Raw genomic sequence first — 15632 nt, forward strand, 5'->3', positions numbered from 1 at the left:
GTCTGATGAGGACATCCAGACGATTAGAAGGGGGAGGATGTAGCCCAGGTATATTTTATGGGACTAAGTTTTATTTCCAGTTGGATATATCTGAATAGTTCTCTTGTTCATTTTACTGTGTTGTAGTAGTAATAAGAAAGTGTGTTGAGGTGCTTTTACTTTGAGAGGGAGCGAGCGGAAGGAGAGAGGGAGAGAGCGGAGGCAGCCACGAGAGGAGAGAGAAAAGCGTGCTCGAGATGCGGCTAGCGTCTACAGAGACTTTTTTCCAATGGACAGTGAGGATAAATCATCCCACGCCCACAGCTGAGTAACAGAGCGTGACTGTGAGGTGGTGCAGCCCGGACTGGTTTGCACTGTTGCCTCGAAATATCCCTAGTTAGCGGTGTGCTAACTTGGCTAATCGGAGTTAGCCATAAAGGTGGACTTCGCTGGACGTCACCTGACCTGCACGGAGTGGGAGGCTACTGACTGCCAAGGCGGGCTGATCAGGTTTGCTGCTTAAAAGGAGTAAGCGTGCAGCTCGGCGACCTAAGGGACGGACCTCTCGGTGTGCCGTGAGGGTATTGTGGACAAAAGACTAAGGTTTCCAGGTAGGAGCACCATTTTGTTTTCTTTTAGGACCGTTGGTTCCTACGCACCCTAGCATCGATCCAGGCCTGCACCGAGGGGACTTGGGAAACTGGGTGGTGTGAGAGTGTGTGTGTGTGTGGGGCCCATTACAGTAAAGAACTGTGTAACTGTTATTATTGTTATATTTTGTCATTGCAAGAGACTTTTTACTTTATTGATTTATTGGGTGTTTACCAATTCATTCAGTAAACCTGCTTGGTTTAAACATAAGATTTTGTGTCTAGTACTGTTTCTTATCTATAGTTCAAAGTAAGGTAAAAGTGTATCTGTGTGTTATACGTGTGTAAATCAGGGGAACTTGCACTGAGGGCAACTAAGTAAGTTTAAGATAACTAGAACTCAGGGCGTACCCGGCTATAGTGGAGTACACAGCCAGGGGCGCTACATATGTGAGGAGCAGGATTTTGAATCCAATTTTGGATTTAACAGGAAGCCAATGAAGGGATGCCAAAACAGGAGAAATATGCTCTCTCTTTCTAGTCCCTGTCAGGACTCTTGCTGCAGCATTTTGGATTAACTGAAAGCTTTTTAGGGACTTCCTGATAATAATGAATTACAGTAGTCCAGCCTAGAAGTAATAAATGCATGAACTAGTTTTGAGAGATGAGTCCACTGTCAGAGGCTATAAGAAGATCATCTGTAACCTTCACTAAAGCTGTTTCTGTGCTGTGATGAGCTCTGAAACCTGACTGAAACTCTTCAAATAAGCCATTCCTCTGCAGATGATCTGTTAGCTGTTTGACAACTACTCTTTCAAGGATGTTTGATATGAAAGGAAGGTTAGAAAGGAAATACATACAACACAGCAACATTCTTAATAAGAAAAACTGTAGTATCCAAAACTAACATGGACTATAAATCATTTAGTGAAATAATATCCAGAAATACTTTAGTGATGGTCATTACTGTATTTACATTTTAGCCTCTGCTAACACAAATTAAATGTGTGATTAGCTCAGTTAGCTTCTAGCTGTAAATAGCATTGTTTTTTTTGTTGTTGAAATTCACTGATTGAAAAAGTCTTTCATAAATAGTTTTACTGAAACAAACTAAACGCTTGATTATAAACCATTAGAAAATGGTAAAACTGGATTTAAGATACAGAGATAATAAATTTATCATATCTGCCTTACTACCTTGTGCAGGGCTACAAAAAACAGGACATTTTACACCACTGTGACGTCATACTTCATCCATCCAACGTATTTATGACCCTGCACTCACCTTTGCTACAGGTGGTTATTTTTTAAATTCTTTATTTTTATTTTTTAATGCTTGTTTTAGTTTATTTTATTTTTTAATTGAACACTAGTATATATTCAGATAAAAATACACCTGAAATATATAAATGCACATATGAAAAAAAGCAAACAAGTGGAGAAGTACATTTTTTCTTTAACTGATGTTGAAAATATCAAAACATGTTACAATAAGGAAAAGCAGAACTTGAGGGTAGGGCTGCCACAAACGATTATTTTGATAGTCGACTAGTCACCGATTATTTTTGCGATTAGTCGACTAATCAGATCCATTGGACGTAAAACGTACAGCTTATTGCACCAGCAGCATCTGCTCTTATATAACTAGCATTAGCTTACAGCTTTAAGTGTTTAAGGTATGTGCTAACTAAAAATAAAGAAAAGATGATAGTTTATTAAATTTTAATGAAATTTGCAGATTGTTTCGGTGAAGTTTAATAAACTCCTTGCTATCTAAAATATAACAGGACACCGGAGTAAATTCTGGAGCATCTCACACTTCTGATAATCAGCTGTCTGCTTGACGTTTATTCAGCTGTGTAAAAACTATAACTTTAATCTCAGCCAAACCGATTTACTCAGGAACAAATAAAATACTAAAAAAGCCAAACAATAACATTTTTAAGTTATCTAAGTGACTCATATATCATGTTTAACCTGAGTAGCGAAAGACGGCGGTGGGTTTGAAAACGATTTGCCGGGAGTCCGGTGTTCTCACAGCTCTAGTGACCTTGCCCCCGGCTAGCTATCGAGCTAGTGGGTAACAGACGTCTCCGAAAACGTCGGAGCGCTTTTGAAAATATGCGGTGTCTTGATAAACTGAGCAGATATTTGAGGTTTCCACAGCTACATTCTCGCCTAAAAATATGTTAAATGTGTATTTTGTGACCCAGAAAGAATAATAAGAGTAACATTAAAACTAACTAGCTGCCGCCATTGTTGGAAACTGAGCAGGGCCGCGCTATGAATTCTGGGACACAGCTTCTTCTTCGGGGTTTAACGGCAGCTGGCATCGTTGTACATGCAGTGCTGCCATCTTCTGTTTCAGTCCGTTATTACACTCTTAAATCCTGCTACTCATTCCTGCGTCTTTTGGGATCTTACAAAGCTTCAAACGACGCGTCGACTATTAAATCAGTCGTCGACGATTTTGATAGTCGACGTAATCGTGACTAGTCGACTAATCGTGGCAGCCCTACTTGAGGGCGTACCACTGTTACGAAATGTATTTCAAAATAGGTTTCGCAAAACTTTGAAATCATGACACTGTCATTGTTGAATGCTGTGACATGAAGCAGGAAACAAAAAAGTGTTAGCACTATGTGACGTTTTGACTACTCTTAGCATGTCCATAAAAGGAAGGCTTTATTTGTGTGGCAAAAATAAACAACCGGACAGCTGTAGGATCGCAACAATACACGATTTTTACTGGACAGTAATCATAGCATGGATCATAGAATGGGTGTGGCATGTATTGATGAATCTGACAGACAGTTTAAGAGGAAAGAGGAATATGCACACCAGTAAAATTTTCTACACAATTCAATTTTTAGTACTGCAAAATAAGCAAATGTGTACAGTATATTAATAGTTTTTCATACTGTAGCATAGCAACAGCATCTTTTCTTGAAAGTTTTAAGTGTCAGTATTTTGCTTTTGACAGATGGAGTAAGATATAAGAATCAAAGACACAAAACTAATTCCATAGTAAAATCTTAAGTATGTTTTTCAAGTGAATGATTACCTGCCAGTATGTTCAAATCTAGTATCTGACTTTGATGCTCTCTAGTGGTAACTGTGGAAAGCTGTGACTGGATTCAAGAGGTGGAATCAAACTAACACATACACTGTATGGAGTTCCTCATATGTGATTAGAATTAGAGATAATATAACCATGTTATCATCCTTTACAGTGGCTTTAAATAAAACTACAGATGTTCTTCCTTCTTCTTTATTCTCAGTGTTAAATGCTGCACTTTGTTTCACTATTGATCCCGTGGCATGGAAGGCCCTGAATAACTCTGCTGCTGGTTTTGGGTACCAGGTGGTTCAAAGACAATCAAAGTAAGTCACATCATACATTGTTATGTCGATCTATAACTGCAGGTTTAACAATCATTTCTGTTAAGGCCCACAGTAATAAACAAACAAGGATATAATACTTCTTAACAGGAAACATATGGGGTTTATTTAACCACAGTTTGCACTCTAGACTTCATCATTGTCTGAATTTATTTCCTCAGTTTGCTCGTCAGTGCTCCCCTTGAACAGTATTCACAAAATGGAAGAGGAAAAGTATATAGCTGCACCACATCTTCCCCAAACTGCCAAAATATCCAAATTGATGGTAGGTAACCAAATGTGATGAAACTCTGACAGAAACCATGTTGACATCAAAGAAATTCCCCACAGACGCTAGCACAGAAACTTGTTTAACTCAAATCACAATAAGTAAATATCTTAGTAAGTAACACTGAAACTTGATGAAGTAAAATAAGCAAAGAAGTCAATGTTATTAATAATGTTATTGTTACAATGTTTCTTTTGTAATTATTTAAAACTTTAAAATGAAGCAATAGTGAAACTGAATCCTATTTGCATTGATATTAAAGCTGCCTGTTATACATCCTGGTTCACAGTGGAGAGAAGTTTCGATGTCTAACACTTGTCATATCAAATGGGGAAGTGTTTCAGTCATGGTTCTTTGCAGTCATCGATTTAAGTCTTGTTTTTTTCCTTTCAATTGCCTTTTATTAGTATTTAAATTTTCAATACACTTTCAATACAGCACCAGATTTTGCAGTCAACATGTCTCTTGGTCTGACAATGAAAAGTGATCCCGCAACACAAAACACTGTGGTGAGTTACTGAACTGCAGACACTATGAGAACTTTGTTAAAAGCACTGAGGATCAACATCCTCTATCCTTATATGTCTTGTTATTGTTGCATGAAGGTCATCCCATGAAAAACCAGTGTGCCTCCCACCTGTCCTTCACAGAATCAGGGTTTACAATAACTTCAGCATATTCAATGAAGTAGAAGTCAATGCAAAACTTTGTCTCCTTAATTTGAATATGTGTTTCTTTTTATTTCAAGTTTTACATATTTAAGCTGCATTAAAAACTAAATGTGTTTATAGGCCTGAAAACTTAAAAAGGTTTGAGGAAAAATGTTATTTAAAAACATATATGCACAAAATTTTTTTTACACACCCCAGATACTTTGGTGGCCTCTAACATGGATTTTTTTAATAGCATTAAGGGACACATTTGAATGGCTTTAAATAGACTGAAGTTATTTTTTAAAATCTACATATTCTGCTGGATCGTGCAAGATGTTTTTTTTTTTCAGTTTTGGTTGATTTTATAAGGATTGAACCGATGTTTATGGGACTTTATGGGAACTTGACTTTGTCTCCTCTCAGGTGTGTGGTCCAACAATTCCAAGGGACTGCAAAAGTATCACCATGTACAACGGTGTGTGTTTTCACATGGACCGATCTAATACATTTGGACCACCTGTACCTTCTTCTCCAGACGGTAACAATAAATGGAGTTTGTGAAAATGTGTCCTTAATAATTAGAGTCCCGGTGCCTCCTTAATAAAAATCTCTTGCATTTTTACTTGAACATAGTCTTACAATCATTTATATTTGTGCTTGTATAATCTCAAATCAACTGAAACTGTCTCAAGACTTCTCTTATATATTCCAGCAATTAAGGGTTAATCAGAAACAGTAAATAGAAAATTATGTTTGTGTGAGATGTGATTACTCATAGATGAATATAAGTATAAGTTGTATGATTTGTTGATTATTTTTTTGTTTGTTTACAGTTTTCCCGTCTAAGCCTTATTTCAGATTGTCTGTTTGGATTCATTGTATTATAGTTTTATCCAAAGAGCTTTTCTAGACTAATTTGACCTGAATCCATCAACACTGAAACAAATGATGGTAAAATTTGAGCTAGCCAAGATTAAATCTACAGCATAAAAATGTATTTAATTCTAATGATCAGAATTTTTTTGAGATGGTCTCTTCAATTCCCATATGAAAAAGAAATAGTAAAAACTTATATATGATTTACTCATGAAAGTGGCCACTTTCATGAGTAAATCATATAAGGCTTACATGATTTACTCATGAAAGTGGCCACTTTCTCATTACTTTCATACATTGTTTTAGTAAGTATCCAAAACATACAAGTTTCATTATATAATTTTTCAAGGGATCTTATATCTGTTTTCACTCTTATATGCTTTTCATACAAGTTTCACACAAGACAGATACAAACTTTATAAGGTTTATATATATCTTTTCCATATGGGTTATTCAGAATGAAATAACCATATCTGCATGTAAAATGAAAGTGTTATTTGAAAAACAAATACAAAAACACCCTTTGATTTCAAATTCATTACAAAAATGAAACTAAGCCTGGTTGTTTGGGTTATGCAATGCATGACAAAATGCAAGAAGACTAGTACAGACACACAAGATCTTTGGGGGGAAAAATTAAAAGGAGACCGAGAAGTTTACTTCCCTCTAAAGCTACCTACGACTTCTTTAAAGCTCCGTATGCAAATAAGTAATGTATTATGGTTTTCCTGGAGAAAATAATTTGTGTTGCTGTGTGTTACATCACGATGTATTCCTGTTACATAAGAACAACGTAAACATGAGGCTACTGTCGCTCACAGTAACACAAATTCCAACCGTAACAAGAACATACAGTACAGAGGGTCTTTCTTTTAGTGTTGTAAGTTTGAACACAATGCTGTTTCTATGACTGTAATACAGGAAGAAAATACAAGTAATTAGAACTGAATGCAAAAATCAAGGCTACAAATAACTAAATTAGCTTAATAACTAAATTAGGCTTCTGTAAGCAGTTTTAAGACTCATTTAAACTAATTTAATATCTTAATCTTAATTTCTTCTTTTCTTTCTTCTTATAAAATACTAATTGTCTAAATATGTGGGTATTCATAGTCGATTTGCTAAAATGTTAAAATTCACCTAAAATAATCAATTTCAATTCATCTCTTTGATAGTGTGCCCGACACAAGTAGACATTGCTTTTCTGTTGGATGGTTCAGGCAGCGTATCTGTCTCTGATTTTCAAACAATGACGACGTTTGTGGAAGATCTAATCCAGGCATTTCTGTCAATTGATGCACAGGTAAGACACTGTACTACCTTTCAGTTATATCGTATTACAGACACAAATAGTTTCACCCGCTTTTCATTTATCTCCATAAAAAAAGGCTATTTTATATTTTTTTTATATTGTTTCTCCCTTTCTTCAGTTTTCTGTTTCCCAGTTTTCCTCCTTACCTCGGGTTCATTTTTATTTCAAGAAATTTTCCTCATCTGGATCACTAAAGACTGAAATCGATGGAATCACACAGCTGGGGGGATCTACTGATACAGCTGGAGGCATCAGACATGTTGTGTAAGGGTTGCAATGATATTACTGAAGCACTACAGTTAAATCATCTGGACAGACTTCCTGTGCAGATAATTTCTGTATTGACTGATGCAAGAGTTTTAAAAGAAGAATTTGCATTAACTAGATTTTCAAAATACTAAAATGTCCATGAGCGATTATACAAAACAAATGGATGCATGCAAAATAATAATCATTCATGCAATTTACTCTATGATCAAAATGTGCACTGTAAAAACATGTTTTATGTTGAAATTAGATTTGTTTATTTTTTAATTTGACAGAAACAATGTTTTCACACCACAAAGAGGTTCCAGACCAGATGTGAAGAAAGTCTTGATAGTAATTACTGATGGAGAATCTAATGACCGGTATGACCTGGGAAATGCAGCACAGGAAGCAGGGAATCAAAACATTGTTCGATTTGCTATTGGGGTAAGTACCTCCATTATTTAAACCTGCATAATGTTTAAAATTTATACTAATAATGTGTTTTGGTTATTTATTAGACTACAGTCACATGTTCCTACAGTATATGGAGCAAAGTAATGAGCCACCTACACAGAAACCATGGAAATCTGGGCCGTATCATCACACTGTTTTTACACTATTGTTAATGTTAATTTCTCCTCTATTGGGTTTCTTCACTGGCTTCCTGTTGAATTCCAAATCCTGCTCCTCACAAACAAGGTCTTAAATAATCAGGCTCCATCTTATCTTAATGACCTTATAGTACCATATCACCCCATTGGAGAACTTTGCTCTCGCACTGCAGGCTTACTTGTTCTTCCTAGATTGGGAGAAGTGGAATGGGAGGGAGAGCCTTCAGTTTTTAGGCCCTTCTTTTGTGGAACCAGCTTCCAGTTTGGATTCGAGAGACAGACACTATCCCTATTTTCAAGATTAGGCTTAAAACTTTCCTTTTTGCTAAAGCATAAAGTTAGGGCTGGATCAGGTGACCCTGAATCCTCCCTTAGTTATGCTGCAATAGACGTAGGCTGCTGGGGATTCCCATGATGCATTGATTATTTCTTTTTCAGTCACCTTTCTCACTCACTATGTGTTAATAGACCTCTCTGCATCTGCATGGCAGATAACCGTCCCTCTTTGAACCTGGTTCTGCTGGAGGTTTCTTCCTGTTAAAAGGGAGTTTTTCCTTCCCAAAGTGCTTGCTCATCAGGGGTCATATGATTGTTGGTTTTTTCTCTGTATGTATTATTGTAGGGTCTTCCTTACAATATAAAGCGCCTTGAGGCAATGGCTGTTATGAGTTATGAGTGGTATCTAATTTCAATAAATTTCAATAAATAAAAAAGCTAAATTAATAATGGATATTGTATTAATGTCTGTATTAAACAGACCGTATTAATCTTTGTATTAAACTGTATTAAAGTTTTAATAAAATCAGTAAATAATTTTGCATTAAATGTAAACACATGTTTTAAACAACCCTAGGTGGGGAATGCATTTATTAAGCCTGAAGCAGAAAAAGAACTACGCACCATTGCATCGTCTCCCTCAGACAATCACGTGTTTCAAGTGCAGAACTTCAACACACTTGAAATAATCCAGCAGAGTTTGCAGGACAAAATTTTTTCCATTGAAGGTAAATTATATATTTAACATTTAGCAAGCTTTGATACAATTTCTGTAAATGTTACATTGCATTATTGTATCATTGCTTGAGGCTAAAGGTCGATTTCACGAAGTATTGGTGAAATGAAAAATAACTATTGAGGCACCTTTATAATAAACAGATATCATTACACTAAATTACTAGTGTAATGCGTTGTGTTGTGTCTATCAATAAACCTTTTTATATTTTATATTTTTACAGGATCTCAAACCGGTGGAGTCTCACTGAAAATGGAAATGTCTCAAGAGGGATTCAGTGCAGTTATTGTGCCCGAGGTAATTAAAACTACCTGAAACTCACCAGACAGTCTAGTCATAGAAAGAGAGATTCAAACACTTTTTATAAAAACAAGAGTCCAGATTTTAAAGGTAAAATAAATTGGTTATAAAATGTATTTCCTGTCTGCACTGTAGGGAATTCAGATGTCTATTGTTGGTGCAAACCAGTGGAAGGGAGGCTACGTGCAATACACAACAGGAGGCCAGAAGGTGAAAACATATGAGGATGTGTCTTTTGAGCCTGACAGTTATCTTGGTAAGAATATTACAGCTTTAACAATCTAACTCATACACATGTAATCATGTATATACACAGCTCTGCTGTAATTCTTTCACACAAATACGTATATCAGATTTTATATCTATCTTCTCTTTTTGCCTACCTAAATTCTAGGTTACTCCATGGCAACTGCTAAAACCCAAAGTGGTTCCCTGACAATTGTTGGTGCTCCAAGATATAAACACAGAGGAGCTGTGGTCGCTGTTAATAGAGAAAGCTTTGAAAACCAAAAGATTGAGCCGTTGGCATCACAGGTATGTATTTACAGCAAGACCAAACCGAATGGGATTATTAACTGGTAGTAAATACTTTCTTAAATACAAATTGTTGTCATTTGGCTTTATGTGACTATTTTCATCAATAATGTGTTTCTTACACAGTATCAGACTGGTGCATATTTCGGGGCAGAGGTGTGTACCATGGACATAAATAATGATGACATCACTGATCTGATCTTCATATCAGCCCCAATGTACACGGAGCCTGATAGAGAGGGAAGAGTTTATGTTTGCAGACTAACTGGTTTGGTAAATCACAATTTTATGTACTGCAATTAAATGAATCAGTTTATTTTTCAACTTTCTTAATAACCATATAATATTCACTCTCCTGCTTTTAGTTTGTAGAGTGTAATTTTGATGATCCGTTAGTACTAAGAGGACATTTAGCTGTCAAAGGAAGGTTCGGCTCTTCTCTTGCTGTGCTGCCTGATCTAAACTCAGATGGATTCAGGGATTTGGCAGTTGGAGCACCTTTGGAGAATAATGGTGAAGGCAGCATCTACATATTCCACAGTGAAGGAGGACGAATCAGTCCTACTTACTCACAGGTACACAGCATCAAAGAACTCACGAGGATATATTAACACAGTTATCATTTAAGGCCCATATCTATACAATAAAGTTTGATTAATTAAAATATTTCACGTACACAGAGAATTACTGGCTCTGAGGTCCAGTCAGGACTGAAGTTCTTTGGAGTGACAATCAGTCAGTCGTCTTTTGATCAGAGTGGTGATAAACTACCTGACTTAGCGGTGGGTTCAAAGGGCACGGTTGTCTTACTGAGGTAAGTCACAGTCCAGATAGATACTCCAGTCATGTGTTATTATTGTCTGTGGTATGTCTACCAACTTTGTCAATGTCAAATGAATGCGCCAACTGTCAAACGATTAGGTCAATTTGAAGACCTGTGCATTGGTTTTATATAATATAATAATGAATCATAAATCATCATCAATGATAAAGTGATTCATGAAAAGTAATTTTTAATCTTTAATGGAATACATATGCAGGATAAAACAGGCATCTATTTTTTTCTCCCAGAAGTCACGTTATATGACTTAAAGTTTATCATGTCAAAAGCCTTTCTGATCATGAGATAAAAAAATGTTTCGTTGCGACATGATGGAACCCAGGAAAATGGCAAAACATGACATGCATGCGAAGTTGCAGTAAGCTGCCGTAACAGCAGAGGGAGCGATTTTATTTCAATCCGACGTGAACATTATCACAGGAAAGCGTTTTAGCAGACATTATTAACACATTTACATGTTTATACATATTAGACACCTAGCTTAAACGTTTTTGGCAATTAAGGACCTTGAAATGTTCTTTATATGTTTTGTGTTCACTATTGATTTGTCTTTACATATGTTATCTCCCTGTGCTGGTAATACAACTTTTGCATGCAGAAATGCAACTGCATGCGTGTCCACTTCATGTTTTGCAGAAGCGTGAAATAAAAATGGTGGTCTGGTGTCTATTACACGTTTTGCCATCATATTGGGTTGCATAATGAGAGGTGCTCTGGTGACTAAAGGTGGAATAAATGTGGTTGGTTGAGACTGAAGTCTCAAAATAAAATGCGTAATTTATAACAGTAGCCTTGTTGTTCTAAAAAATAATTTCCAAGCAGAAATGGAAATGACTACATTACCCAGAAAGCTGCTGTACTAATTGAAAAACCAAATGTTGTTCATATGTGCTTTTCCTTTTTTCCAGATCAAGACCTATTGTAATGGTTGAAGTCGAGGTGTCATTCAGCCCAAACCAAATCCCTACTCAGAATGTAAGCTGCTCAAAACCACTGCAGAACACAGCTACAGTCTGCTTTACCATGAGCAGAGTGTCTACAGTTGATCGAGGTTCTTTATTCTCCTAACTTTTTCAAAATCAAAATGGCACTGCCCATCCATTTTCATTTTTTAGTGTATGTACATTTGTAACATTTTAAACTCTGATTTATTCCAGCTCAAGCTAGAATTAATTATACTTTTACACTCGATGCTACTCGCAAACCTCCAAACAACCGAGCTTACATCAGTGGGAAACAACGAGAGGAGTCTCGATCGGTCATTGTTGACTTAAGTACACCAAACTGTTCAACTGTAAACTTCTTTATTGAGGTAAAACAACATCAGAGAAAAACTAATATAACCAAAAATCAGGTTCAATTTGGTGAACAGCAGATTTTGTTTTCCATTTTGCTTTTAAGAGTCTTCCAACACGGAACCTAAATCTAACACTGCTGTCTTTTTGCAGGCCTGCCCAGACGATGCTCTCAATCAACTTTCCAATGAGCTCAAATTCACATTTGACGGTTTTCCTTCCAACACAAATCTCAGACCAAGCCTTGCTCAGCAGGCTCAAACAACAATAATTTATCCTGTAAATACCTTTAAAAATGTACTAGCTGGACATGAACTGAAGAACACAGCATTAGTTTTGACCTTATTTTTCTGAATTAACTTTTTGTTGCCATAAAATTGACTAACACTTCTTCTACCGAAGAATTCTTGGGTGTGAAAAGGACTTTGCTGTTTTCCAAAAGCGTATCAAGAATATTCAATTTGTTCAGATTAACAAAAATGTAAAAGTAAAGTTAGATGACAGAACAAACAGATTATTCGTTGGATTCACCGATGTTTCATTTATTATGTAAATAATGTGTAATATACATACTTTTCACATCATGCTGTGTTCCATAGTTAGGGTTTGAGATCAACTGCGGCACTGACAACAAATGTGTTGATGACCTAAAAGTGGACTTCAACTTCACCAGGTTATTATATTATATTATATTATATTATATTATATTATATTATATTATATTATATTATATAAGGCAGCACGGTGGTTAGCACTGTTGCCGCACAGCAAGAAGGTCCTGAGTTCAATTCCACCATCAGGCCGGGGTCTTTCTGTGTGGAGTTTGCATGTTCTCCCCGTGTTTGCGTGTCTGTTGGCCCTGTGACAGACTGGCGACCTGTCCAGGGTGTACCCCGCCTCTCGCCCTATGACAGCTGGGATAGGCTCCAGCGCCCCCCGCAACCCTGAAAAGGATAAGCGGAAGCGAATGGATGGATGGATATATTATATTATATATTTTGTTGAGAACTTTACAATTCACCAAGAAAGCATCATGGTCCATTATTCTTTACACAGAGACAAATACTCAAGAAGCTGTTTTTTTGACAATTATTAAAGAAACACGAAACAAAAGAGGCATCAATCCACTTGCACAAAATTAATCAACAGCATATCAGCTCACCAGTGGGCAAATGGGCTCCTAGATGAAAAGAGTATCAAAAAATTGCCAATTCACGTATATCTCTTCTCTACACACCTTCACACTAATCTGCAGGTTAAACCGGGGTTGCATAAAAAAACACAGCGCAAATGCCCCCACCAAAGGCACCCAGACACCTCCACTTCAGGCCCTCAGGTTCTTAATAAAACAAAATACAAAAGTCATTCATATTTCAAAAAGATACGAAAAACCAGCAAATATGGCCTTTCACATACAACACATACATAAGTGTCATACATTAAAAGGGCTCAAAGATTTGACCAATACACAAAACATAATAAAACAGCATCAGCATTGAAGCACAGCATATATGTTACATACTACATATTTTGAATTCTAACATAGTATGTTAGAATTCAACACAAATACATGCTATATTTAGCTTATGGAAAGCTCACCAACACAGTGCAATCTGTTTTCCTCTTCCTTTATTCTCATCCTCTGTCAGATCCTCAGAGGTTAAAGTGGGCATTGATGAGCTTTTGAATGTCACAGTCACAGTGGAGAACAGAGGAGAAAACTCCTACAACAGTCGTGTTATTCTCACGTACCCAGCTGGACTCTCCTACAGGAAGTTCACCATTCAGCAGGTAAGGCATCAGGATCAAGTCTTTATCAGTTCATCACTGATCTGCTGCTCTCCCAGTGCATCCAGAAGTCATTTTATTTACTAATAAAGGGAAGAATTGAGTGCAAATCCTTGGACAGTGAAGATGGTTTATCCCGAGGAAGGACAGACTGTACTATTGACAAGCCAATTTTCAAGAGCAAAACTGAGGTTTGTTTTTTTTGATGCAATTTTCTCTTCTCACTTCTGCACAGTTTAGTAAAAAGATGTGAGGGAATCAAGATTTCTCTCCTTTATTTCAATTAAGGCTTTCTTCATTGTCTCCTATGGGATTGACACCAACAGTCGACTTGCGAGAAAGATCTTTGTCACTGCAAATGCCACCAGGTACTGTTCATTTGGTCATTTAGGTACTCCTTGTTTAATAACCCCACAGATACAGTACAACCATTTCACTTCTCTCTTTCAGTGGAAATCAAGAGAACACTACTACGAGTGAAAGCTACGAAATGAAAGAGATTGCTGTGAAATACAGCATTTCCATGACATTTGAAAAGTACGTGTGTTTGTATTTGTAACAAAGGAAATTATTTGCAAGCCAACATTCTTTTGTCTTACACATTATTTATATAATGTTTAAATGTTTAAATCTTTCTAGCACCCTCAGCTACAGCAATTTTACTTTTGGGATAAATAATTTGCAGAAACCGGTTCGACAATCAGTCACGGTAAAATATAATAAAATATAATAAATATTATTGTGTGAATTAGACCTAACCATTATAATGCTTGACTGCCTTTGTCTTTTCTCCCCATGTTTTAGGTAACAAATTATATCAGAGCGCTTAATTTCACTGTGGTGATCAAGGTTCCAGTGAAGCTTGATGAAAAAGAGATTTGGGTGAATTTGAGCAGCCTACAGGTAATAGAAAAGATACAAAAATGGGTCACAATTAGCTGTGTGATGGGTGAATTTGCTAAAATTAGGATCAATCACCCTGAAATTAATGTAAGTGTATTTCAGATTGCAGACTGTCAGAGAGGAAATGATGAAGCACCAAATGTCACAGATTCTGTTCCAAAGATACAAAAGAATAAAGTGGTGGTAAGTATGCCTCTGCACTTTTGCTACCTGTTAAAACTGAACCATGGTGCAGATTCAAAACATAACCTTGTACTGAATCACAGATTTGTTTCATTCAATTTTTTTTTAAATCACCTGCAGGACTGCTCTGTAGCCATGTGCAGAGTGTTCAAGTGCAACACCTTCATGGGAAGACTGCAGAGTAGGACATACGAAATCTCTGCCAACCTCAGTTCAGGATGGATAGAGCAGGTAATTAAAGGGTAGTTTTTTTTTATAAATGATTTATACATATTTGGATTATAGGTGGTCTTATGTACTTGAATATGATAACAATTTCTCCCTTAAATTGAACAATATTTTTAATTCAGCCTCATCCTAGTCTATTTTTTTTTTTCCATAGATTGGACTTCAATCTGCTAAATTCCTCTTGACCAGTACAGCCACTGTGGAGTATGACAAAGAACAATACATCTACTTTTCAACAGGGTCTTACAACAATCCTCCTGTTCGCAAGGTGACTTAGCATTACTTTCTCTTGTTTGAGATGTACAAGAGCTTAAATGTCATCCACATTGTGTCTCGTCATCTCTCAGATTGTAGCAGAGGTAGAAGTTTACCCTAAGCCAGATTTCACTAAAGCGATCATTGGAGGATGCTTGGGAGGGTTGGCTATTCTGGCTTTACTCACTGCTGGCCTGTATAAGGTGAAAGACTCTTCTTACACTTTTTCAATTCATTACATAGCTTTAAGATTTTTAGAGATCATGACCAGTTAAACAAAGGTTAAAGGTTTTTATAGTCACTCATATAGTTATTTTCATTCATTTTGTTTGCAACTGCAATACACAATATCT

At 36.5% G+C, this 15632-nt stretch overlaps 1 protein-coding gene across 2 annotated transcripts in view; it reads left to right on the forward strand.

The window, feature by feature from the left end:
- Nucleotides 1-15632, forward strand: part of LOC309712311 (integrin alpha-M-like) — a 28504-nt gene that overhangs the window by 12305 nt on the left and 567 nt on the right. The window contains exons 2-29 of one of the 2 annotated variants that reach the window (XM_082543022.1): nucleotides 3851-3953; nucleotides 4133-4236; nucleotides 4678-4748; nucleotides 5316-5430; nucleotides 6944-7071; nucleotides 7199-7344; nucleotides 7623-7773; nucleotides 8794-8944; nucleotides 9176-9249; nucleotides 9388-9508; nucleotides 9647-9786; nucleotides 9913-10059; nucleotides 10152-10361; nucleotides 10467-10600; nucleotides 11536-11678; nucleotides 11785-11939; nucleotides 12076-12201; nucleotides 12522-12595; nucleotides 13572-13713; nucleotides 13803-13901; nucleotides 13999-14078; nucleotides 14161-14247; nucleotides 14350-14419; nucleotides 14515-14613; nucleotides 14716-14796; nucleotides 14917-15027; nucleotides 15179-15292; nucleotides 15372-15482. In XM_082543022.1, the coding sequence (XP_082399148.1) occupies nucleotides 3851-3953; nucleotides 4133-4236; nucleotides 4678-4748; nucleotides 5316-5430; nucleotides 6944-7071; nucleotides 7199-7344; nucleotides 7623-7773; nucleotides 8794-8944; nucleotides 9176-9249; nucleotides 9388-9508; nucleotides 9647-9786; nucleotides 9913-10059; nucleotides 10152-10361; nucleotides 10467-10600; nucleotides 11536-11678; nucleotides 11785-11939; nucleotides 12076-12201; nucleotides 12522-12595; nucleotides 13572-13713; nucleotides 13803-13901; nucleotides 13999-14078; nucleotides 14161-14247; nucleotides 14350-14419; nucleotides 14515-14613; nucleotides 14716-14796; nucleotides 14917-15027; nucleotides 15179-15292; nucleotides 15372-15482 (3287 nt within the window). The remainder of the gene's footprint in view (nucleotides 1-3850; nucleotides 3954-4132; nucleotides 4237-4677; nucleotides 4749-5315; nucleotides 5431-6943; nucleotides 7072-7198; nucleotides 7345-7622; nucleotides 7774-8793; nucleotides 8945-9175; nucleotides 9250-9387; nucleotides 9509-9646; nucleotides 9787-9912; nucleotides 10060-10151; nucleotides 10362-10466; nucleotides 10601-11535; nucleotides 11679-11784; nucleotides 11940-12075; nucleotides 12202-12521; nucleotides 12596-13571; nucleotides 13714-13802; nucleotides 13902-13998; nucleotides 14079-14160; nucleotides 14248-14349; nucleotides 14420-14514; nucleotides 14614-14715; nucleotides 14797-14916; nucleotides 15028-15178; nucleotides 15293-15371; nucleotides 15483-15632) is intronic. The other variant, XM_082543023.1, reaches the window with a different exon arrangement.

This window comes from Aulonocara stuartgranti (genome assembly GCF_965226115.1).
Source record: "Aulonocara stuartgranti genome assembly, chromosome: 8".
NCBI lineage: Eukaryota > Metazoa > Chordata > Actinopteri > Cichliformes > Cichlidae > Aulonocara > Aulonocara stuartgranti.